The sequence below is a fragment of the Panthera uncia genome, chromosome C2 (assembly GCF_023721935.1).
Source record: "Panthera uncia isolate 11264 chromosome C2, Puncia_PCG_1.0, whole genome shotgun sequence".
NCBI lineage: Eukaryota > Metazoa > Chordata > Mammalia > Carnivora > Felidae > Panthera > Panthera uncia.
The window spans coordinates 145,669,839-145,694,875 of record NC_064810.1 but is presented as its reverse complement, the minus strand read 5'-3'; the positions used below and the strand labels follow the sequence as shown (position 1 = coordinate 145,694,875).

The 25,037-nt window shown below is 39.6% G+C and overlaps 1 protein-coding gene across 5 annotated transcripts in view; it reads left to right on the top strand.

The window, feature by feature from the left end:
• The first annotated feature begins 8,139 nt into the window (after positions 1-8,139).
• NKTR (natural killer cell triggering receptor) overlaps positions 8,140-25,037 on the top strand; it is a 61,036-nt gene continuing 44,138 nt past the window's right edge. For 3 of the 5 annotated variants that reach the window (XM_049629886.1, XM_049629884.1, XM_049629885.1), the window contains exon 1: positions 8,494-8,523. Coding sequence is in view for 2 of the 5 variants with exons in the window: in XM_049629880.1 (XP_049485837.1) it covers positions 8,466-8,523 (58 nt within the window). In the remaining 3 variants the exon portion in view is untranslated. Of the gene's footprint in view, positions 8,258-8,442; positions 8,524-25,037 lie in introns of those variants that run through there. The other 2 variants (XM_049629880.1, XM_049629879.1) reach the window with 1 other exon arrangement.

Genomic DNA, 25,037 nt, shown 5'->3' with positions numbered 1-25,037 from the left:
ACAAAGAGAGCAGATAATTTGAAGTCAGGTTTATTCCACAAAATGTTAAGCTATTTTTTCCCACTTCCTCATGAGGCTTTTTGACATCGCAGTCTGACTTTTGGGGACCGTAAGTAACAATATGGCTAGGGAAGAAATGATGTTCAGTGCTATCTCATATACTCTTGAGCCTCTGTAATAAACATCCATTACTAAAGGTGATCCTGACTATATTTCTTAAGCTGGACACATAGTATATTCATTTTTGTTGTTACTCTACCTCACACATATATTGTTTTGATTCTATTTTAATAAAAGCGATTTTAAGAAGTTATCTGTTACCTCTTTTCCAAATGAAAATCCCACAGGTTCTTCTGGAATCTAGACGTTCCATTCAGTCACTGGGACATTTCTTTCCTTCCTAAATCTTTTCATTTTTTAAAAAATTTTTTTAATGTTTATTTATTTTTGAGAGAGAGAGAGAGAGAGAGAGCACTAGCAGGGGAGGAGCAGAGAGAGAGGAGGCACAGAAACGGAAGCAGGCTTCAGGCTCTGAGCTGTCAGCACAGAGCCCGACGCAGGGCTCGAACTCACAAACTGTGAGGTCATGACCTGAGCCAATGTCAGAGACTTAACCAACTGAGACACCCAGGTGTCCCATCATAAATCTTTTTAATAAGAGTCTAGGGCCCAATGGGAAGTTGTTTGTTTTCATTTCTGTTTGTGATAAATTCATTCATAAAAAAATACTTACTGATCCACTAGTGTGTGCTGAAGGTACTACAGTGAGTAAGCCAGACAATGTCATTGCTCTCATGGAAACTTTATTCTTATATAAAGAAGGCAACACGGTATAAATAACCTGTATTTCTGGGGGAGACAGGCAACAGAATATAAACCACCAAGGAAAGCTTCACATGGCAAGAAGTGCTGTGCAGAGAATTACAACAAGGTAATGTGCTAAAGAGTGTCTGGGTGGCTACTTTAAGTAATGGAGTCAGGAATGACCCAGGGAGGTGACGTTGCAGCTGAGATATGAACAACAAGGAATCTGACACATGACCATCAAGGGACCCAGCAGTGCAGGCAGAAGCAAGAGCTATGCAAAGACTTTTCATTCCAACTGGCTTTTCTTTTCTCTCTCTCTCTCTCTCTCGAGTCCATGTATAGAGCAGTATTCACCTATGTGGTCATCAATTCAATTAGAACGTGAGTTCTCGTTTGGCCAGGCCTGTGCTGGGTTCTCCAGTGAGGAAACTAGAGGAGACAGGGCACTGGGTCGTGCTTTCAGGGAGCTCCCAATAAGCCTGACAAGATAAAAGAGGCCTACACCCAGGCACGGATCAGGGCACTATGCAGGACTGAGGATGCTGAGAAATTGTCCATATATTGAAGCTGCACGGATTCCAAGTGGAAACTAGCAAGTGCTTCTTACAGAAAAAGTCTATGCTTTTCCATTCCTGAGCACCCTTTTGTCTGCAAACAAAAAACTGCCCGTTGCAGCAGAAGCTACCAGCATCCCACGCTCATTTCTTGAACTTTATTTACTCTTTTAATTGTGCTGCAACCAACTCCCAACAGTCCATATCTGTATCTTTATTCCTGAGGACTTTTTTCTAAAACTAGACGTCTGCCTTGCCCAGGCATCCTAGACCAGAAGAACCTGGGGATTACCATGCTGGCAACAGCTTCTCCACTCAGGACTCTCAGTAGATGGAGTATTAACATCCCAGCTTCCTCACCCCTCCATAGGGATAATTCCAAGATGTTTCTTGTGTACTAGTTGCCAGAGTTCCTCATCAGGATTAGGTTCTCATCACCCACTATGGTAGCTGGTTTATTAATAGCACACGCTTTACTGCCTATCTTCTTTGTTTCACTTCTCCATCCTCTGAATGGAGTTTCCTAGGGCCACTTCTTGCACTCAACTTGCACTCAAACCATCATCTCAGAGTCTTCTTCTGAAGGAAATAACCAAGATACCAGTTGCTTAATGCCTTACCCTTGGTAGGTAGACCCAGATGGACTGGCTTAGCAAATATAGCTTCCATTAGCACCAGAGCAGATAATTTTTTACCCAAACCCTGTCTACTTGCAAACATTAGTGTCTAGAAAAAGCATCATTAGGACCAATTTAGAGTTTGCAATCAGAGAACAAGTTGATCAACATAAAGTGAGGAACCTACCTGACAAGAAGTGCTTGTTGTCGTGAGTTTTTCATATGCATTTGATGGGAGCCAAGCTCCCTGCTGAAGAGGACGAAGCATTAGACGTGTGAAAATACAATCACGCTTTAAAGCAAGTTAGTGGCGGGGCGCCTGGGTGGCTCAGTCGGTTGAGCGTCTGGCTTCGGCTCAGGTCATGATCTCACAGTTTGTGAGTTCGAGCCCCGCGTCGGGCTCTGTGCTGACAGCTCAGAGCCTGGAGCCTGCTTCGAATTCTGTGTCTCCCTCTCTCTCTGCTCCTCCCCTGCTTATGCTCTGTCTCTCTCTCTCTCCTTCAAAAATAAATAAAAACACTAAAAAAATAAAAAAAAAATAAAGCAAGTTAGTGGCAAAAAAGCCACTTGCCTAAAAGGCCAACAGATGTGTAGTATCCACAATTCAGGTGACTTCTTAGTTTGCAGCCATTGCCTCAGTGGCCATTTCTGTGCTGCCATACCCCTGTGCTTCTCCTGGTAATTGGCGCCACCCAAGCTGATCAGTCACGGTATCTGCCCACTACTGTGACCATCAAGACTGATGGACATATGAACCTCATCAATTCAACAGATCTCTCACTGGGATTTTTCTCACTGGTGCTGGCAGGAAAAGTGCCTTCCCTTCAGATTTCCAGGCTATAAGAATATATGCTGGAATCTGCCACAGCCATGTCCCCTGACTCCCATGGGAAAGCCCATCTGCTCTTGACTAATATGAGAATGTTATTCTCTCAAAATGTACATTTTTTTGTAAAATGGAAGTCTACTTGTTTTCCACAAAAGAATAAATCTAGGATTTCAAAAAATGTATTTAAAAAATTTCAATATAGATATCGTTATCAAATTCTGGTAATACTTCTTTTGCTATGTTTAGGTCCTAAGGTTACCTCCAGGTTTGATGGTTGGCTAGGAGGACTCACAGGACTCAGCATATATACTCAAACCTATAACTGTTTATAGCAAAAGAATACAAAGCAAATCAGCAAAGGGAAAAGGCACATGGGGTGAAACCCAGAGGAAACTAGGTTCAAACGTCCCTTTCCCAGTGGAATCACACAGGATAAGCTTAATTCCTCCAGGGATGAATCATAACAACATGTGAGAAATGTCTACCAGGGAATTTCATTAGAGACTGAGTGCCAAAAGTTCTTACTGGGGGCTGGTCACATACGTATATATCCTCTGCCTAGTACATACCCAGTTTCCAGATCCACAGAAGGAAAACAGGTGTTCAGCAGATTGTTTGCTCAAATAGTTCAGGCATAATAAAGCATTCTAATCATTCAACTGAAGTTTTCAATAAGCATAGGAAATTGATTACCATTCAAGTTCCCTGATTCCACCCACAGAGCAGCCTTTTAGGCAGGCTTTTCTAAAGATAGCAGTCTTGGGCCTATTAATTCTTTTCTGCACAATTTCCTATTTAAGATATAGGATATCCTTTAATTGAAAAATGGTATAAGCAAATAAGGTAGAATTGTATCTTCTCACTGGATTCCTTTTCTCTCCTTTTGTTCACCTTTTTTCTCCTTTCCCTAAATTATAAAAACATGAAAGTTACTTTGGTAGGGATCCCTGTGTATTATAGTGGATATACTGAAGGAACTTAGAGGCAATAGATAACCAGTACACCATACACTGGGATAATCATATGCCTTTTCTTTATTCTGTTAATATGATCAATTATATGAATAGATTCTCTGATCTTGAACCATCTTTGCCTTCCAGAGTTAAAGCCAACTAGGTCAGGAACATTTAGGGGTTTAAATGCTGCTACATTCTATTTCCTAATATTTTATTTGATTTTTAAATCTATGTTTATAATGAGATTGGTCTATAACTTTCTTGCCCTGTCTTTGGTATTGGTATAACAAGATAAGTTAGGTAGCTCTCTTTTTCCATTTTCTAAAATATTGTGATTGGGAAAAGATTATTGATCCTTAAGGGTCTGGTAAAATGTGCCTATGAACCAATGTGGAACCTGTGTTTTTCAGAAAGGAAGACTATGTTTGGTCATAATGGTTTTATTATGAGTCATTTCAAAGAAATATAAAAGTAGAGAACATGGCTTGCTCAAAAATCCCCATATACCTCTCACCTAGATACAATTATCAAGATTAAGCCACATTTATTTCACTCATTATATCTAAAAAACAAAGGACATTTTCTTGCATAACCAAAATGTCATTATCCTTATGTTCAATATTCATTATTAGATGGCTAACAAAATTAAGTGTGTTTCCTTGTTTTCACCTACTATCTAGACCATTATCAAATTTCCCATCTGGCTATGTCAAAATGTCCTACACAGTTGTTTGGAAAGAGATTAGGGGTTACTAATTCAATTTTTTCAATGGTTGCTAGTTTATTTCGGCCTTCTATTTCTTTTGAGTCAATTTTGGCAATTTCTCTTTTCTAGAAAATTATGTTTCATCTAAATTTCCCGACCAGCACTCCTGATTAGTTTTGCCAGGGTCCTATCCATTAAAGTGCCAACTGCTGGTGTGATCCCACTGTAAAAGGCTTAAAACTCAGAATCAATACCTGAATATTCCTGCTACTAAGGTTCTCCAAATCAAGCCTGAGTTTGTAAACTCCTTGGATATGAATTTTCTACTCTGGAGGAAGAGGGAGGAGGTATCAGTCCTTTTGGTGCATGCTGGCCCTAGGCCTGCCTTCTCCCAAGAGTTCCTTCACCTTAACCACAGCCTGAATAGCATACCTTATGCTCAAATCATGTGAAATATAATTTTAATTCACAGGACAGAATAAAAGAATTTTGAGCAAGGAGGGAACTTGGAATGTATTTCATCCTGCTTATTTTCCAGATGAAGTAACTGAACTCCAGGATCAAAGTGATTTGCCCCAGATCATTTGATCAGGAGACTTTACTGGAGGAGGAGGGGGGAGGAAGGAGACTTTACTGGAATGGCAAGATACAAACGAATTCCAGGAGATTTAATGCATTTTAAATACTCCCCAAATTAAGTACACTACTACATTCCAGAGCCCTAAAGTCTAGTTACATTGAAGTCAGCTGCCCCAAAGCATAGTAATTACAAATTATTCCCTATGGCAATGCTTTTCTTCCTTCCACAAGTCTTTGTATGAAAGTCAGTTTTACCAACCCATTTCATCTCAAAGTAGGCAATGTACATTTCACTTTTTTCCAAACCTATAAATGGTCAGCTGTAACACTGTAAGCAAAATCAGACCCAGGACCACTAACTTCTCAATTCAGCCTAGGTTACAAATGTGAACCCCAGGAGACTGTTGCTTTGATAGAGATATTGGACTTTTAGAGAGGTGGAAATGGCAACCTGACAGAGACAGCACTTCCACTGTGGTGCAGAAAGTCTCTGTACTTTACAAGGTGGCACAAGTGCAAAAACAAATTAGAAACCACCTGAGTGACCCTGATTAAAAAAAAATTTTTTTTTTTACGTTTCTTTATTTTTGAGAGGCTGAGAAAGACAGAGCATGAGTGGGGGAGGGGCAGAGAGAGAGGGAGACACAGAATCGAAAGCAGGCTCCAGGCTCTGAGCTGTCAGCACAGAGCCCCATGCGGGGCTCGAACCCACGAACCGCGAGATCATGACCTGAGCTGAAGCCAGATGCTCAACCGACGGAGCCACCCAGGCGCCCCGTGACCCTGATTTTTAAATTTACTGTAAAGCTACAGTAATCAAAACAGTGTGCCACTTCACACTCATCAGGATGGCAATTATTAAAACAAAACAACAGAAAATGACAAGTGTTGGGGAGGATGCTGAGAAATTGAAACCTTGTGCATTGCTGATGGGAGTGTAAAACAGTGCAGTTCCTCATAAAAACAGAATCAGCTTATGACCTAGCCATCCCACTTCTGGGTATGTACCCAAAGGAATTGAAAGTAGGCTCTCAAAGAAATATTTGTACCCTCCTCCTGATAGCCATATTATCACAATAGCCAAAAGGTAGAAGCAACCCAAGTGTCCATCTGCTGGTGAATAAAGGAAATATGGTATACTCACACAATGCAGTTATTATTTAGCCTTAAAAAAAAAAAAAAAAGAGAAGGAAATCGTGCAATATGTGGTAACAGGGTTGAAACTTGAGAACATTATGCTAAGTGAAACAGGTCAATCACAGAAAGACACATATTGCATGATTCCACCTGTATGTGGTAACTAAGAGTCAAACTTATTCAAAGCAAAGAATAAAATAGTTGTTGCCAGGGGATGGGGAAGAGGGGGAAAGCAGTTGCTATCAAGGGTTACAAAATTTGACCTATGAAAGATGAATAAATTCTAAAAACTTGCTGTGCATTTTGTCTACTGGTAACAATACCACATTGTACATTTAAGAGTCTGTTAAGAGGGTACATGTCGGGGCGCCTGGGTGGCTCAGTCGGTTAAGCGGCCGACTTCAGCTCAGGTCACGATCTCACTGTCCCTGGGTTCGAGCCCCGCGTCGGGCTCTGTGCTCACTGCTCAGAGCCTGGAGCCTGTTTCGGATTCTGTGTCTCCCTCTCTCTCTCTCTCTGACCCTCCCCCGTTCATGCTCTGTCTCTCTCTGTCTCAAAAATAAATAAATGTTAAAAAAAAAAAATTAAAAAAAAAAGAGGGTAGATGTCATGTGAAGTGTTCTTACCATAATTAAAAAAAAAAAAAAAAAAAAAAAAAAAGAGTGGTTGCCGGAGGCTGGGTAGAGGGGAGAATACAGTTGGATACAGAGTTTCAGTTTTCCAAGATGAAAAATGTTCTGTGGATAGACTGGTGGTAATGATTGCACAACAATGTTAATGTACTTAATGTCTCCCAAATTTTACACTTGAGTTAAATGACAATTTTAGGCAATGTGTATTTTAGTTTTAAGAAAAAACAAAAACAAAACAGCGTGGCCCAGGCATAAAGATAGGTACATGGAACAGTGTAACAAAGTAAGTGCAGAAATAGAATAATAAGTGGTCGCAAAACCAAAGGTAATTCAATTGATAAAACGCAGTTTTTTCAACAAAGGCGGTGGAACTACTCTGTTTTCATGCGGGGGGGGGGGGGTGTCAAATGAACCTCAACCTCTACCTGGCACCACAATGAAAAGTTCCAACAGATCGTATTCTTACACGTAAACATTAAGACTATAAAACTTGTAGAAGAAAACACAGGAGAAAATCTTCAGGAGCTTGGGGTAAGCAGAGATTTCTTAGCACAGAAAGAGCACAAACCATGCGAGAAATTGATCAAGTGCCTTCACTAAAATTAAAAACTGCTTCGCACAACCACCGTCTAAACAATGAAAAGGCCCAGCTGAGGAGAAAACATTCGCAATTATATATGAAAAAAAAGATTTGTACTTAGAACATATACGTATCACTCGTTTAACAACACATTTGTACACAGAACTCTCGCATTCAATAGGACGAAAAGGGATAAAAAAAAAAAACGGGAAAGGTCTTGAACTGACCCTTCACAAAAGAAGTAGAATGGCCACGAACAGAAAACTATTCCAGGGACGCTGGAGCCAAAGAGGGAACGAACGCACATCTCAACCTAAAAGGCTTTTGAAATGAGACAGTCTAACAGGAGGAGAGCGTCTTAACTACCCCTTGCGAAAAGGAAAACAGGCAAACAGATCGGTCGGTTTACTAGACGTCAACGACTTAATTTCTCACTGCTTGCTCACAGGTGTAGACAACACGGAAGCACCGCGACACCGGAAAAAGCGCGGACGCTCACGGCTCCAGAAGGAGGGCGAGAGGAAGTAGAGAGTGCAGGCGTGATGTCAGCTCCCAGATTGGGCGACTGACTCCGGGGCGGGGCAAAAAAGGACCAGCTCAGGTATGGGAGCTTCGGACCAGAAGCTCCTCTGGAGCCCCCAGACACGCCCACCTGCGCGCGCACCCTTCAGTTAAACACCCCCTTGGAGACCGTGCTCTCGCGGTATTTGTCCCGACTCTCGCGGGGTTTAGCGTGGCACTGGGAGGCCCGGCCCCGGGGAGGGGGTGGTGGTCGGTTAGTGGCGTTGGGCTCCGACCGCCGCGGTGGCATTGCTTTCTCCTCTGCTTACGGGGAGCTGCCCAGGCTGGAGGCTAACCAGGTGAAGAGCTCGCCCGCATGTGTGTGCGCGGTACTTGGGAGGCGGGAGGCCCGGCGCTGGAGGGGACCCCGTCTCAGCCTCCCGTGGTGTCGAGGCAGGCCGGCGCGAGGCGACCGTGGCGCGGGCTCCGCCCCAGCCTCCGCCCTAGCTCCCGCCCTGACCGCTTTCCTCCCCCTTTCTCCTAGCTCTTGCCGCCGCCTCGGTCGCGATGGGGGCGCAGGACCGGCCGCAGTGCCACTTCGACATCGAGATCAACCGGGAGCCGGGTGAGCCGGAGACTGGGCTCCTGCTGGGGCCTGGACCATCCCTGGGGAAGGAGAGGGGTCTGCCCTCATCAACCCTCCCCCAAGCCATTTTGGGAGCGGGTAGACGCAGCCAGCACTCCCTTTTCTCCTGAGCGAAAAATCCATGGAAAGGAGATTTTCCACGGAAAATCTATAGCCCGGATCCACCACTCCCATTCTACTCGGAGTCCGGGCCTCGCCCTCCCAGACCCCTTGCGGGGACACTACGCCCGGCGCCCCCGAACTGAGTGTTCGTACCATGCCTGGCGCCAAGATAAAGGGGGTGCAATCTTCGGACTTTTTCTCTCTCAGTGTCTCTAGGGGCAAACACTCCCAATTCCTGTTTCTGGTATTTTTCTCTCTGAGGTTTGGACTCGTATATTGTCTTTCCTACGCCTTGTATATGTCATTAGTAGATTAACCCCACTAATATTTTTCCTTAAGTATCTTTAGCCAGAATGTCTTGGTTCGTGGGAAAATTACTTTGTGAAAGTCTTGTGCGATAAACCAAAGCAGTCTGTACCAACAGGCTTGCAGCACGAATGCACGTAGCATTAATGCTTCGCCTTTAGGGAAAGCAGCCGTTCGTGAGTATATTTTATTGAGAATAAAATGTTTTCTTCTGAAGAGTAGTTGCTACGTAGCAGACCCTTCAGGATTCCGAACTGTTAGCCTTCCCCCCCCCCCCCCCGTAACAGTTAGGGACAGAAGTTTTAGTTGGAAAGTCTTTGTGCAGCGTCTTGTTCAGCAGATTCTTACTGAGATCCTGCAACTGTTCAAGACTGAGGACAGCAAGGAATAAAACAAAGGACTCACTTCCTTGTAGTTTGTATTCTGTTTGGGGGAAGACAGACCATAAACAAGGGGAAAAAATACAGTGGCTTATAGTAGGGGTACTGTTTTAATATGTTGGTCCGAAAAAGCCTTTTCTGAGATGACAGTTAAGCAGGCATCTGGAGGAGATGAGGAGGGGAGCCATTGTGGATACCTTTGAGGAGCATTCCTGGCAACCGAAGTTAGTACAAAGGCCCTGAGGAGGGAGTGTGTTTGCATGTTTGAGGAACTGCTGGAAACCCCTGGTGGAGTAGAGGATCGATGAGAGTAGCAGGAAATGGCTGCAGACCATAGTGAGGACTTTGACTCTGAGATAAGATATTGAAGGGTTTTGAGCAAAGGAATGTTATGATCTTAGAAATCTTGTTGCATTCTCAGTTTTTAATATGTATATATATTTTGGGGGGTTGATGGATTTTCCTTTATTTTGATTGTTATAGTTACAGAACTGTATGCATTTGTCAGTATTCACAAAACTTTACACTAAGAAAGGATTAAATATGCTGTATGAAAATTATATCTTAACAAAATATTATCGTTTAAAAACATCACCTGAAATAACCACAATCATTCTGTGACACAGAAATATCACTGGGAAGAGATTGATATAATTAGGTTGAGCAGTTCATTCACTCTTTGTGGTGGTTGTAGATGGAAAAGACGATAATTTTTAGTTGAAGCTCATGGATGGGTGTCAAAATTCCCTAAATATTTGCATTGTTTTTTTTTTTTTTTTACCTGTGTTGCATAAAATCAAATTGAGCAAATAGTGCTTGTGACATTTATCATTACATTTCCACAAATGCAATATGTAACTTACTTTATCTTTTATGCATTATAAAACTTGCTTTCTCTTTGAAATAAACATAAAGTACTTCCAAATTTACATTTATAGCACCCAAAAGAAAAGGAAACTCTTTTTAGGATGTGGCATAAATATTATTGACTTACCTTTGGAACAATGTGAAAATATCTCTTTTTAAAAAATTGTTTTTAACCATGTTTATCATTTTTTAAAATTTATATCCAAGTTAGTTAGCATATAGTGCAACAATGATTTTGGGAGTAGATATCCTTAATGCCCCTTATCCATTTAGCCCACCCCCCCCCACAACCCCTCCAGCAACCCTCTGTTTGTTCTCCATATTTAAGAGTCTCATGTTTCATCCCCCTTTTTTATATTATTTTTGCTTCCCTTCCCTTATGCTTATCTGTTTTGTATCTTAAAGTCCTCATATGAGTGAAGTCATACGATATTTGTCTTTCTCTGACTAATTTTGCTTAGCATAATACCCTCTAGTTCCATCCATATATATATATATATATATATACATATATATATATACGTATATGTATACCATATCTTCTTTATCCGTTCATCCATCGATGGACATTTGGGCTCTTTCCATACTTTGGCTATTGTGGATAGTACTGCTATGAACATGGGGGTGCATGTGTCCCTTCAAAACAGATACCTGTATCCCTTGGATAAATATCTAGTAGTGCAGTTGCTGGGTCATAGGGTAGTTGTATTTTTAATTTTTTGAGGAACATCCATACTGTTTTCCAGAGTTGAGCACTTTTTCATGTGTCGGTTGGCCATCTGGATGTCTTCTTTGGAGAAATGTCTATTCATGTCTTTAGCCCATTTCTTCACTGGATTACTTGTTTTTTGGATGTTGAGTTTGGTAAGTTCTTTATGGATTTTGGATACTAACCCTTTATCTGATATGTTGTTTGTGAATATCTTCTCCCATTCCGTCAGTTACCTTTTAGTTTTGCTGATTGTTCTTTTCGCTGTGCAGCAGCTTTTTATTTTGATGAGGTCCCAATAGTTCATTTTTGCTTTTGTTTCTCTTGCCTCTGGAGACATGTTGAGTAAGAAGTTGCTGTGGCCAAGATCAAAGAGGTTTTTGCCTGCTTTCTCCTCGAGGATTTTGATGGCTTCCTGTCTTACGTTTAGGTCTTTCATCTATTTTGAGTTTATTTTTGTGTATGGTGTAAAAAAGTGCTCCAGATTCATTTTTCTGCATGTTGCTGTCTGGTTTTCCCAGCACCACTTGCTGAAGAGACTGTTTTTATTCCATTGGATATTCTTTTCCTGCTTTGTCAAAGATTAGTTGGCCATATGTTTGTGGGTCCATTTCTGGGTTCTCTATTCTGTTCCATTAATCTGAGTGTCTGTTTTTGTGCCAGTACCATACTGTCTTGATGATTACAGTTTTGTAATACAGCTTGAAGTTGGGGATTGTGATGCCTCCAGCTTTGGTTTTCTTTTTCAAGATTGCTTTGGCTATTCAGGGTCTTTTCTGATTCCATACAAATTTCAGGATTGTTTGTTCTAGCTCTGTGAAGAATGCTGGTGTTATTTTGATAGGGATTGCACTGAACATGTAGATAGCTTTGGGTAGTATTGACATTTTAACAATATTTGTTCTTCCTGTCCAGGAGCGTGGAATATTTTTCCATTTTTTTTGTGTCTTCTTCAATTTCTTTCATAAGCGTTCTATAGTTGTCAGTGTATAGATTTTCACCTCTTTGGTTAGATTTATTCCTAGGTATTTTATGGTTTTTGGTGCTCAGTTTTTATATTTTGAGGCTTGATGGATCTTAATCCTTACACCATAGTGAATCCATGTTTCAGATAACAGGGCTTATGTTTTTTTAAGAATTAAAAATAGCATACTCATAAAAAGTGTTAAGCAAAACAGATTCTATACATAAAATACTCCTTTCCTAGTACATATTCATATCCTAGGTTTGCAAATAACCTTTGTTATGAAAAATCTATAGAAGATGTTTGGTAAATGTTGTGTGAATTTCAGTCCCCAACATCCAAGGTAATTCATTATAATACCATACCATTCTGACAGAAGTGACTAGCAGTCTTGAGAACACTGAAACATAACAAGGAATGCTTATACTGTTCTAGGTTGACCCAGTTGATAATTGGCAATTTTATATGGTTCAGTCTCACATAGAATACTTTTAGCACTTTTCAGTGTATTATCTAAGTAGTAGGTAATTGATTTTTACACAACTTTTAAGGATCACTTCAATTGTTTGAAATGAGGTACCCCACTTATAGGATTTAACCATTAGTATGTCATTTGAGTACTTAGTCAAGTGATATTCTTGACTTCTTGAATTGTTAATAATTTGCTTAATGTAAATACAAAGTAGTAACAAAGATGGTTTAGAAATGGCCATACTGTTGGGGCACCTGGGTGGCTCAGTCGGTAAGTGTCCGACTTCGGCTCAGGTCGTGGTCTTGCAGTTCGTGGGTTTGAGCCGCACATCGGGCTTTGTGCTGACAGCTCATGGCCTGGAACCTGCTTCAGATTCTGTGTCTCCCTCTCTCTCTCTCTCTGCCCCTCACCAAACTCACGCTCTGTCTCTCTCTTGCAAAATTAAATAGAAACATTAAAAAAAAAAAAAAGAAAAGAAATGGCCATACTGACCGTATTGATGAGAGATCAAGAAGTATTGATAAAAACTGAGTTGAATTCAACACAGTATGTATTATTTTTCATTACTATCAATGGAGATGTGTATGTTTTATAGCAAGTTAACTAGACTTTTGAATTACAAAACTACAAAATGAGTGCAAGTATATATTAAAAAAAGTGCCTTTTTTTAAGTTTATTTTGAGAGTGAGCAAGTGTGTGCACTCTTTTAAATATAGTTTTTTAAAAATTATTAAGGTTTGATAGGTTCTGTTTTAGGGGAGGGGCGGGGCGGGGGGGGGTAGAGTGAATCCCAAGCAGGCTCCTTGTTTTCTGCACAGAGGCCTATGCTTGTGGGGCTTGATTTGGGGCTCTATATCACAAATCATGAGATGACCTGAGCCGAGAACAAGAGTGGGTTGTCTGCCCTACTGAGCCATCCAGGCACCCTAGGAAGAGTCTTTATGTATGAGTTTTTCTCTGTGAATCCAATAAAATGGTTCCTATTTGAAATAATTCCAGACTATATCTTAGGAATTTTTTTTCAGAAGGTTTTTAACTAAAATTTTCATTTCTTTAATAGTTGCAGAACTGTTCATAGTATTTCTTCTTGTGTGAGTTTATCTGTGGGATCTGTAGTGATAGCTCTTCCTTCATTTCTGATATTGATAATCTGTGCCCTTTGTCTTTTTCCTTGGTCTGTTTGGCTTAGAGGTTTATCATTATCATATATATTATCATTTCAAAGAACTAGATTTTGGTTTATTTTTTTCCACTACTGTTTTTCAGTTTTTATGATTTCTACTCTTTATGTCCTTTCTAATGCTTGCTTTGGCTTACTTTGCTCTTTTTCTAGTTTCTTTAAAGTGAAAACTTGGATTGTTGACTTGAGACCTTCTTTTCTAATGTAAGAATTTAATGCTATAAATTTCCCTCTGTATGCAGGACCCCACAAATTTTGATATATTGCTTACTTTATTTTAGTTCAAAATATTTTCTGATTTCCCTTGAGGTTTAATCTTTGGCTCATGAATTATTGAGAAGTGTTTTGGGGCACCTGGGTGTCTCATTTGGTTAAGTGACTGACTCTTGGTTTTGGCTCAGGTCATGGTCTCATAGTTTGTGGGTTCAAGCCCCACATTGGGCTCTGTGCTGTCAGTACTTAGGATTCTCTTTGTCCCTCTCTCACCCTCTCTGCTTCTCCCCTGTTCTCACAGATGTGCTCACACCCTCTCTCTCTCTCAAAATAATAAACTTTAAAAAAAAAAAAAGAAGTGTTTTAATTTCCAAGTACAGTACTTGGATATTTTGCAGTTGTCTTTCTGTTAATGATTTCTAGTTTAATTCCATTGTGGTCAGAGAATATACTTTGTATGACCTTAGTTCTTTTAAATTTATTAAGGTTTGATATGTTCTATTTTAGTGAATTTCTCATGTACACTTGAAAAAACGTCTGTTTTGCTGCTTTTGTGTGGATCTACATTTTTAAATTCTTAAAAAATGTTTATTTATTTTGTGGGAGAACACGAGTGGGGAGGGACAGAAAGAGAGGGAGAGAGAGAATCCCAAGCAGGCTCCACACTGCCAAAGCGGAGCCTGATGCAGGGCTTGAACTCATGAACTGTGAGATCATTACCTGAGCCAGAATCAAGAGCCAGATGCTTAACTCACTAATCACCCAGGCACCCCTCTGTGGAGTGTTCTATAAATGTCAGTTTGACATTTGGCTAATAGTGTTGTTCTATTAGTTTGGCTACGGGTGTCATTTCGACACCAGTTGGCTAATAATGTTGTTCAGTTCTGTATTCTGGCTGATTTTTTTGTCTCCTTGTTCTGTTGATTACCAAGAAAGGAGTATTGAAGTCTCCATATATAATTGTGGATTCGTTTATTTCTTCTTTCAGTTCTGTTAGCTTTTGCTTCGTTTACTTTGAGGCTCTCTTGTTAGGTGGACGCGGACACCTTTAGGATTGTTAGGTCTTCCCAATGAATTGAGTCTTTTATCATTATGTAATGACCCTTGTTAATTTCCTTGCTTCAAAGCCTGCTTTGTCTAATGTGAATACTGCTACTTCAGTTTTTTTGTTAGTGTTTATATGGTATGTCATTTTCTATCCTTTTATTTTCTAACTTCTATTTAAAGTAGGTTTCTTATAGATGGTAAATAGTTGGATCTTGTTTTTTCTCCCTCCCTAGTTTTATTAAGATATGATTAACATATAACATTGTGTAAGCTTGAGGCATACATACGGTATGAAGATCTGATACACATATATTGTGAAATGATTGTCATAGTAAAGTTAGTTAACACTTGCATCAAAAGCAACCTGTTGCTTTTTTATAATAACCTCTTTCTTTCGATGTGATTCTGGGGATTAGAATTCACTTTAGAATGGCTGTTGTTATACTGTTGGTTAATCCTTACAGCAGCCTTGAGAGGTAGGCATTTTTGCATCCCTCTTACAGATCAGCAACAATCTCAGATAAGTAACTTGCTCAAGGACACAGTGCTTATTAAGAACTGAGATTCAAAGATGGATCTTGTTTTTTAACCCATTCTCACAATCTTTTAAACAGTATATTTAGACTATTTACATTTAATGCAGTTATTGTTTGGATTTGTCTAATATTTGTTTTTGCTTCCTCTGTTTTCTTGTGTTTGGGATTATTTGAATATTTTTTAGTATTTTTAATTTTTCTATTGATTTTTGATGATCTCCATAGTTTTCATTTGATGTGGTTTTAATAAAAATATTATTATACAGCAATAATATAATCAACACTTTTCCAAATCCAAATGATACTGAATACAGATCTACATGGTGGATCAGAGTGACTCCAACAAATTATATGGATTCAATCTCTCTGCATAGTTTTAGTGGTTACTCTACAGATTACAATATACATATTTGGCTTTTCATGGTGTATCTAGAATTAATATTTTACCACTTCAGGTGAAATGTTGAAACCATCCCACCATATAATATCCCTTTACCTCCTACTTTATAGTGTATTTGTCATGTGTATTACATCTACAAACACTGAAAGCCTTTGCTTTCGAACATCACACATAGTAGCTTAAGAAGAGAAAAAATACTCTCATTACTTTCTGTCATTATTTCTGTTGCTCACATGTGTTCATTCCTGAAGTCTCAAGTTCCCTTTGGTATCATTCCCTTCTACCTGAAGAACTGGCTTAAAGTATTTCTTTTAGAGCAGATCTTCTGGCAACAAATTCTCTTTGTTTTTTTGTTTTGTTTTGTTTTTAACCTGAGAATTTTACTTTGCTATTATTCTTGAAAGATATTTTCACTAGTTATAGAATTCTGTGTTGACAGTTACTTTCTTTTAGTACTTGAAAAATGTTCACTGCCTTCTGGTCAGTTTGGTTTCTGATAAGAAATCCATAGTCGTTCAAATTGTTTTGCCTCATATGTAATGTGTTACTCTTGTCTGACTGCTTTTGAGATTTTTACTCTTAAATTTTAGCAGTTTTATTGTGATGTGTCTGGGTGTGAATTTCTTTGTGTTTATTCTCTTTGGGATTTACTGATCTTTTGAATCTGTGTTTGTCTTTTGCCATCTTTAAGAAATTTTCAGCTAATATTTCTTCAGCTATTTTCTGTCTAGCACTCTTTTCCTCTTTCCAAGACTTTGATGACACAAATATCAAACGTTTTGATGTTACCTCACAAGTCTGAGGCTTTGTTCAGTTTTTTTCCCCCCCAATATTTTTTTCTCTCTGCTTTTCAGATTGGATAATTTCTATTAATTGGTCTTTAAGTGCACTGACTTTTTCCTCTGTCATGTCCATTGTACTGTTGAACTCACCTAGTGAATTTTTAATTTGGCAATTGTATTTGGTTTTAAATTTTCCTTGTTTTTGCTTGAGAGTTTCTGTTTTTCCATTCATTTGTACTTAATGTAGTATGATTGTAATAGCTGCTTTAAAGTCTTTGTGTAACAGGTTTCTAACATCTGTATCATTGTGGAGTTTCTGTTTTTGTCTTTTCCCTTATGGGTTATGAGACTTTTCATGGTTCTTTAAATGTAGATAAATGTTGAATTGTATCCCAGACATGGCCCTGAGTGTAGCTTAATTCTTGTGGAGAATGCTCACTGTTGTTGTTATTGGTGGTGATGATGATGATGATATTGTAGTAGGCAGTCAGCCTGCAACCACCTTCTGCTGTTTAGAGTCAGTTCCACACATGCATAATGCATGGATAAGCCCTGGAGTTCGTACCTTATGGGACGGTTTTCTTGAGGGAGCTCCCTCTTTGAGATTTCCTCAACACGTTTTGGCCCTTAAGGACTCCCTTTTTTGGTCATCTGGCCAGAAAGCTCGAGTTTTAGTTTCCTTACTCTCCCATGTACTTCTTATGATTGTGTCTGTCTCTGAGGCTAAGTGGCAAGAGAATAGAGAGTAAAAGCAGCAAAGGGGCACCTGGGTGGCTCAGTCTGGATGGATCAGCCGGTTAAGTGTCCAACTCTTGGTTTCAGCTCAGGTCATGGTCTCTTGGTTGTTGGGTTTGAGTCCCGCATCGTGCTCTGCACTGCTGGTGTGGAGCCTGCTTGGGAATCTCTCTCTCCCTCTCTCTCTGCCCCTCCACCACATGTGCTCTCTCTCTCTCAAAAGAAATCAGCTTTAAAAAAAAGATAAAAGCAGCAAGGATTCTTATCCTTTGGGAACACAGTTCCTCTAGTCAGCAAGATTTACCTCCCTTGAAGTTTAAAATCTTTTTTATGTTTTATTTTTTTTCTTATATTTGAGAGAGAGAGAGAGACAGAGAGAGAGACAGAGCATGAGCAAGACAGGGGCAGAGAGATGGAGACAGAATCTGAAGCAGGCTCCAGGCTTTGAGCTGTCAGCACAGAGCCTGACTCAGGGCTTGAACTCATGAACTGTGAGATCATGACTTGAGCCGAAGTCAGCCGCCTAACCGACTGAACCACCCAGGCACCCCAACCCCTTTGAAGTTTTATATGCTTGCTTGGTCACCACTGCTCTAAGGCTACTATCACTGTGGAATTGCCTAGGAGTTAAAACAGGACAGAGTGGGAAAAACAGACGGAAAATGAGATTTCCCCTATTTACTGTGATCTGTAGGAGTCCTCTTTACTGCTCCCTAGACTAGAAATAGAGGGCTTTCCTCAGAGCTCTTTTCTGTACCCAGAGCGCAGTTCTGGGTTTCTTTTGGTTCCAGGTCACGAGATAAGGTAGGAAAACAAAATCCATTACCAATTCGGTGGGCTTTTGTGTTACTTCCAAGTCTGTCTGCTTCCATTTATTTTTATTAGTGCTTAGGTAACTGTTCCATGCTTCCTGTCCAAGGTTTTTTAGTTGAGTTGCATTCAGTGAGAAAGTTAGGGTGGAATATATTTGTTCCATCCAGACTTCCTTATAAGGAAGTCTGAATCTAGAATTCCTCATAAATTTCTAAAGATGTTAACGAATAGAAATTAGCCAGTCATTTTTCATTGTCTTTACAAATACGTTCATGTTTTCTGAAGGCATAAGCTTTTTGAATGAAATGTGATACCCACTTTGGAAATACATATATATGAAATCCTCATTGACAACTTCATTTTTCTGACAGACTCACCCTTCTCTGGTTAAATGTTAATTCTCTAGGGTTGTTAGTGAGAACATCCTAGGGGGGCATGAAATAGTAATCTTGTTTTTTTCTTGTTTGGTGCCTCAGGAGCTTGCCTTTTTATTCAGATCCCGGTACCAAGAAATTGGGAGCCCAAGTAACTGTGTTTTAGATATCTATTAGTAAACTGATTTAAGCTAGGTTAGTCAAGAATGGCCATTAGGGTTTTTTTAAAGTACATATTGGGGAGTTGCCAATGAGTTAGGTGCAGGCCATACATTGCCTTTGTCACAATCTTGCTACCAGGCTACCCCCAAAGCCACATTTTGCCAACGCATAGACATTAGCAAGCAAGTATGCCCACACATAAGAAGTTCTGTAAGTTTGATGAAGTCCCAATTCTGTTTTTTTTCAGTGCTCCAAGAACTCTTTATGTGAAAGATTCCTGCTCCTGAAAATTGTCACGCAAATGTTTATCAGACACCAATACTCTAAACTCATGGCTAGACTCAGGACTTTTTTGGTGGACCTAGCCTCAGGTTCTACTCCAAAGGGTGACCCTCCAGATTCATTTGTCCTGTTAACGCAAGGGCATGGATTATCTCCAAATATTTTTATTCAGTCTCTATATCACTAATTCTGAACATGGCCAATAAAAACCCATTTCTAACGTTTATGTTGCTAATTCTAAGGCCTCTGGTTGGTGAGAGATAAAGATAGTAAAAGTATTTTTAGTAGCCACCTCTGACTGAGATTTGGCCTTTGATTATCACCTTTGGAGGGTGTTTCTTTATGGTTAAGGTGAGGTTAAAACTTGTGATCCCTTTATATCAATGTCTACATAAGATATCTTAAGTTATAGTTATACTACATCATAGTAGTAAAATGGTGTAGGCCATTTGTTTTCAAATTGCAAGATGTTTTCACTTTTTTTTTTCAACATATGAAATTTATTGTCAAATTGGTTTCCATACAGCACCCAGTGCTCCTCCCAAAAGGTGCCCTCCTCAATACCCATCACCCGCCCACCCCCTCCCTCCCTCCCAACCCCATCAACCCTCAGTTTGTTCTCAGTTTTTAAGAGTCTCTTATGCTTGCAAGATGTTTTCATGAAGCTCCGGGGTATCAGACACCCATTTGTTCACTTGCATCCTGTCAGTGTGCAGTGGTTTCCCACAGGTTACGGGACACGTGATGACACAACAGATGCAATGCAGGAGCAGTCAGGAAAACCTGTCTTCTGCCGCACCAGACATTAGTTACATTTGCAAAAATGTAAAACCATGACACTTGAAAACTTTTTGTTCATTTTTGGAAGTATAAATTATTAAAAATATTTGTGTTAGCATGTAATGAGTTTATTTTATTGAAAATTGATTAATATTTTTTAAAATTTCTCCATTTTACTTTCTAATGTGGTAAATTATCAGTAAATATAAACCCATATAAAAGGTCTTTAAGATCCTCAATAATTGTTAAGAATATAGAGGGGTCTGGAGCGCCTGGGTGGCTCAGTTGGTTAAGCATCTGACTTGAGCTCAGGTCATGATCTCATGGTTCATGGGTTTGAGCCCCGCATTGGGCTTTGTGCTGACAGCTCAGAGCCTGGAGCCTGCTTTGGATTCTATGTCTCCCTCTCGCTCTGCCCCTCCCCCACTCATGCTCTGTTTCTCTCTGTCTCAAAAATAAATGAACATAAAAAGATTTTTTTTTTTTAAGAATATAGAGGGGTTCTGAGACCAAACAGTTTGAGAACTATTGTTCTAGGCACATGCTTTCATGGAATGCAAGCATTAGGCTTTACCTAGAGATGTTTTGAACTTTTTGTTTGGCTATAATTTCATATTTGTAAGAAGTTGAAAAATAAAAATAGTAAAAATCATCCATTTATCCTTTACCTAGAATCACCTGTTATATTTTATACCATTTGCTCCCTCTGCACATATAATTTTTTTCTGAACCATCTCAGGGTAAGTTACCTACATCATGGCTCTTTACTCTTTTATTTAGCATATTTGTTAAGAATAGAGATATTTCTTAACTACAGTGTAGTTATCAACTTTATAAATTTGCATTGATGTGATAACTTTAATCTGCCATCTATGTATTCCTTCCATTTTTGTGATTTGGCCTAAAATGTCAATTACAGCATTTTTTCTCTTCCAATACAAAATCTAATCTAGCATCACATATTACATTCAGCTGTCATGTCACTTTATCCTTCTTTTTTTAAAAAAATGTTTATTTGCCTTTTTTGATATAGAGCCTGCGTCCGGGTGAGATTAGAAAAGAGGCAAAGAGAATCCCAAGCAGGCTCTGCACCAACAACGCAGAGTCTGATATGGAGCTTGATCTGACGAACTGAGATCATGACCTGAGCTGAAATCCAGAGTCAGACACTTAACTGACTGAGCCACCCAGGCACCCCTATCCTCCATTTTTATATCTTTTTTGTTTCTTTTGTGACATTGACATTTTAGAGGAATACAGTGCCCTTCCCTCATTTTTAAGTAGAACATTACATTTTTTATTTGTCAGAGGCTTGAAGTTTGTTTTCAAAAGTGATAACCAGGGTATTTCTTTAGAGGAATGTTCAACTTTGGAATTTTTATGTGGGCCTCAGAGCAATATCATAAAACCTGGGCAATACATCAAAATTGGTAAAAAAAAAAAAAAAAAAAAGAAATGAGTAAATAGTTGAAGTTAGAGTTTTTACTTTATTGCTTACGATTCACATGGATTCAAGAAATTGAACTGAAAACGGAGTACAACTTGTGATCTTGCACAAGCCGCTTGACCTCTTTATAGAATGGAAATACTACCAGTTTTGTCTTAATGTGATTCTGAAGATAGCACAGCAAAACTTGCTTATATTCAGAATTACCCTTTCAACTTTAGACTCACACTCAATAGAATTTCTCCTTTGAGAGTGGGGCATGTGGGGATCTGGTATATACTGAGGGAACAGGAGGTTGCGTCTGCCATGTCAACCTCGCCCTGGTCCTAAACTCATTAATAGAGTGACTGGAGGCAGTGGTCTGCACTGTTTAGATGATTTTTTCCCTTTTTATATACTCACAAACTAAATAGGACTCCAGTGTATTAGTGCCTGTGTAGTAAGGTTGTTGGGAAGACTAATAAAATAATAGAACCAGCTGTCTTACAGATTGTGTTTTTGTAACATGAGTTTATTGTGATGGCATTGGTTAATTATGGAGCATAGTTTTAATTAGTTTTAATAGAACACAGGCAACTGTTTGTTTATAACGATCAGATAACAAGGTGAGGCACTAGTTGTGTTGAGGCAAGGGCAGTTGGGCAGCACTGCTCTTCTAAGTTATTCTTGTCCGTCCTGACTAATCTGAAAGACCACAAGAAGAGTTATGTTAGTGATAGTGCTGAGAGAAGGGGGGAGAGTGAGGTGTGATCACTTGTAGGATTTCCACAGTGATGTTTAAGTTTTATAATAAACCCTTATAGCTAAAAGCATGCCTTTGTTAGTGATACTCCTCTAACAAAAAAAATCATTCTTACTGCAACCCCACATTCCTTTGTCCCCCAACTCTCATTTTCCCATAGAAACAGTTGTTTTTATATACGATTATTGATAATGCAGTGTTTCTTTAAATTCTGTCGTGTTATTTGCAGAGCAGACTCTCAATCTGCATCTAGCACAGTGACATAACTGTTTTTATGTTGCTTTAATTATAACGTGCATGAATATGAGCATGTGCACTGAGTTAAGTACAGCTTTCATATTGAGGTATTGTTTAGACAGATCTTTGTAGATTAAGCCTTTTTGTTCACGTTGTAGTGAAAAGGCTTGTTTCAGGTTTCTGTAAGCAAGAGGGTTTGGTGTGGTCTGTTTATTTTTTATTTATTTATTTTTTTAAGAAATTTGGCCTGGAGAATCCCAATCCAGGCCTGACTGGATGGTTTTGAAGGCAGACACGTAAGGGTTTTCATGGGGACTTTGAGAGGAGTAAGTTGACTTCTTCGCACCTTCCTTTCCCTCCCCTTTCTCTGCCTCAGAAATCCCAAGTGAAATATACTAACTTTTTTTTTTCCCTTTTCTACTTTTAACATAAGATGGCTGTTTCTTGTCTAACTCCCACCTCCTATCCCCCCATTGAATTCCTGTACTTTTCTGTTGTTTTTCTACTTTTGTTGGTTTTCATCTGTCAGTGTTGTTGCAAAGGGAATTCTGACATTAGTGGTATGAACCAGCTGTCCAGTACAATTCTTTACAGTTATGATTTGCACATCATTTACATAAAGTCTTAAAAGCTTTCCAGAATATATATCTTTCAGCTTGAATCCTTGATAGAACATAGCACTTAACACAGATGGTCAGGTGTTCAGTAAACAGTTATCCTACTGGGAATAAAAGCAGATGGAAACTAAAAAGATTTCTTTAGATAGCCGGAAGAAAGCTCAGGCTAAAAAGGGGAAGACTTAGGTAACAGAATTATCTAGAATTGAGATAATGCTTTCAAAGTTATCTCAAAAATTGCTGTGCTCTACTGTGAATGCCTTACTATGTAAGCCTTGCCACAGGTAGAACCCTATTGTAGTTTCATTGTGCTTCAGGGGACTATGTCTTTAGAGTGCTATATAGTGAGATCTTGAATTTTTGTACAAATCATTGAAGCTGATTCTTTTTTTTTTTTTTTAATTTTTAAAAAATGTTTATTTTTGAGAGACAGAGTGTGAGCAAGAGAGGGGCAAAGAGAGAGGGAGACACAGAATCCGAAGCAGGCTCCAGCCTCTGAGCTGTCAACACAGAGCCTGACCTGGGGCTCGAACTTACAAACCCAACCGTGAGATCATGACCTGAGCTGGAGTCGGACACTCAACCGACTGAGCCATGCAGGCGCCCCGAAGCTTGATTCTTAAGTCATGTGTGAGTAGAGGGGCTAAAAAGGGTAGATTCTCTCTATTCAGGTTGGGTACCCCACATGAAGGGGGAAAGGTAAGAGTTAACATTCCTAAATTAAGCTCTAGGAAGGGATCCTTATAGGTAATGTAGATTAATATGAAGACCCTGACATTTTCATCACAGAACTGCAGTGACACTGGTAGTTTGGAAATGACCCAGACAGCGTGAACTACTATAGCTGCTGCTCTTGTCTCTGCCTCCCTGGTCTTACCTAGCTGTTGTCACCATCGGAAAAACTTCATGTTTTTTTAGAAGTCTAGTTCCGGGAGTCGAAGAAGGAGACTGTGAAAAGCAGAAATAAACCGATGGTATGTAGCTTCTGCCCCAAAACAGTTACCTTTCCCAGAGAGCCTGAAAGTTTCCATATGACCTTTCCATACCAACTGCAGTTCTGGGTACATAAGCATCCCCTGTTGAAGAATGCTATCATCTCTGGGAAGGTTTGTTTTTATACGTAACCTGAACTTATGCAGCAAGACTGCTTTCTTCTTCTTTTTTATAATGCGTGTTTATTTATTTTGAGAGAGGGAGCACATGTGAGTGGGGGAGGGGCAGAGAGAGAATCTCAAGCAGGCCGTGTGCTGTCAGTGCGGAGCCAACTCAGGGCACCGTCTCATGAACCGTGAGATTATGACCTGAGCCGAAGTCAAGAGTCAGATGTTTAACCGACCGAGCCTCCCAGGTGCCCCAAGACTGCTTTCTTCTAAATTGTTTGATGAGAGAGCCACTCTGGGAGTTGTCTGGGGCAAGGGGAAGTCAGTGATGTTACAGCCAGGGAAGACAGCTGAGTATATGTATTGGAAAGAGCATTGGACGAGGACTCAGAAGACCAGGCTCTGGTTCTGGCTTTGCTCATTTCTATGTAGGTGGCCTTCGATAAGTTACATTATTAGTAGCCAACTGTGTTTGAAAACAGGGTAATAATCTTGGTTATGATAATAATACCATATATTTTTAAGGTGTCTTAGTCCATACAGCATTATGATGTAAGATTTATACCCATTTTAGAGATGAGGAGTGTCTCAGAGGGGCTAATTGATCCAGCCAAGATCCTATAGCTAGTAACTGTGAAAGCCAGGGCTCTAGCCTGGGTTTTCTTTCTTGCCCATTATACCATGGCTGCTGTGTAAAACCTAGGGTTTAGTATTATGAAGTTCCTGGAAGAGCAGATTAGATTTGAGGAGAGTGCTGAGTAGGGCAGCATTAGGATATTTGTTGGCTGGGGAGTGGAGCACCTAAGATAGGAAGGAAGATAGATATGGCAATAGGGAATTCTTAAACAAAAAAACAAAAGTATTTCCCAACTGTATCTTCCATTGTCATTGTATACTGGAAGGAATGAAAAACTCCTTTTACCTTTTCCTCCCTTTCTAGAATTTTAGCTAATACTGTTAGTTATTTGCTTGATTGCATCAGTATCATGGATCAGGTAGGCTTTCTTGGCTGTCCTGAGAACTTAATTGCCACTTACAACGTTGTTTCTGTTAGAAAACATTTTCCATATTCCTAACCACCAATTTGAAGATGATTGTTTATTTTTTATTTTTATTTTTGTTTATTTATTTTAATATGAAATTTATTGTCAAATTGGTTTCCATACAACACCCAGTGCTCATCCCAACAGGTGCCCTCCTCAGTGCCCATCACCCACTTTCCCCTCCCTCTCACCCTGAAGATGAT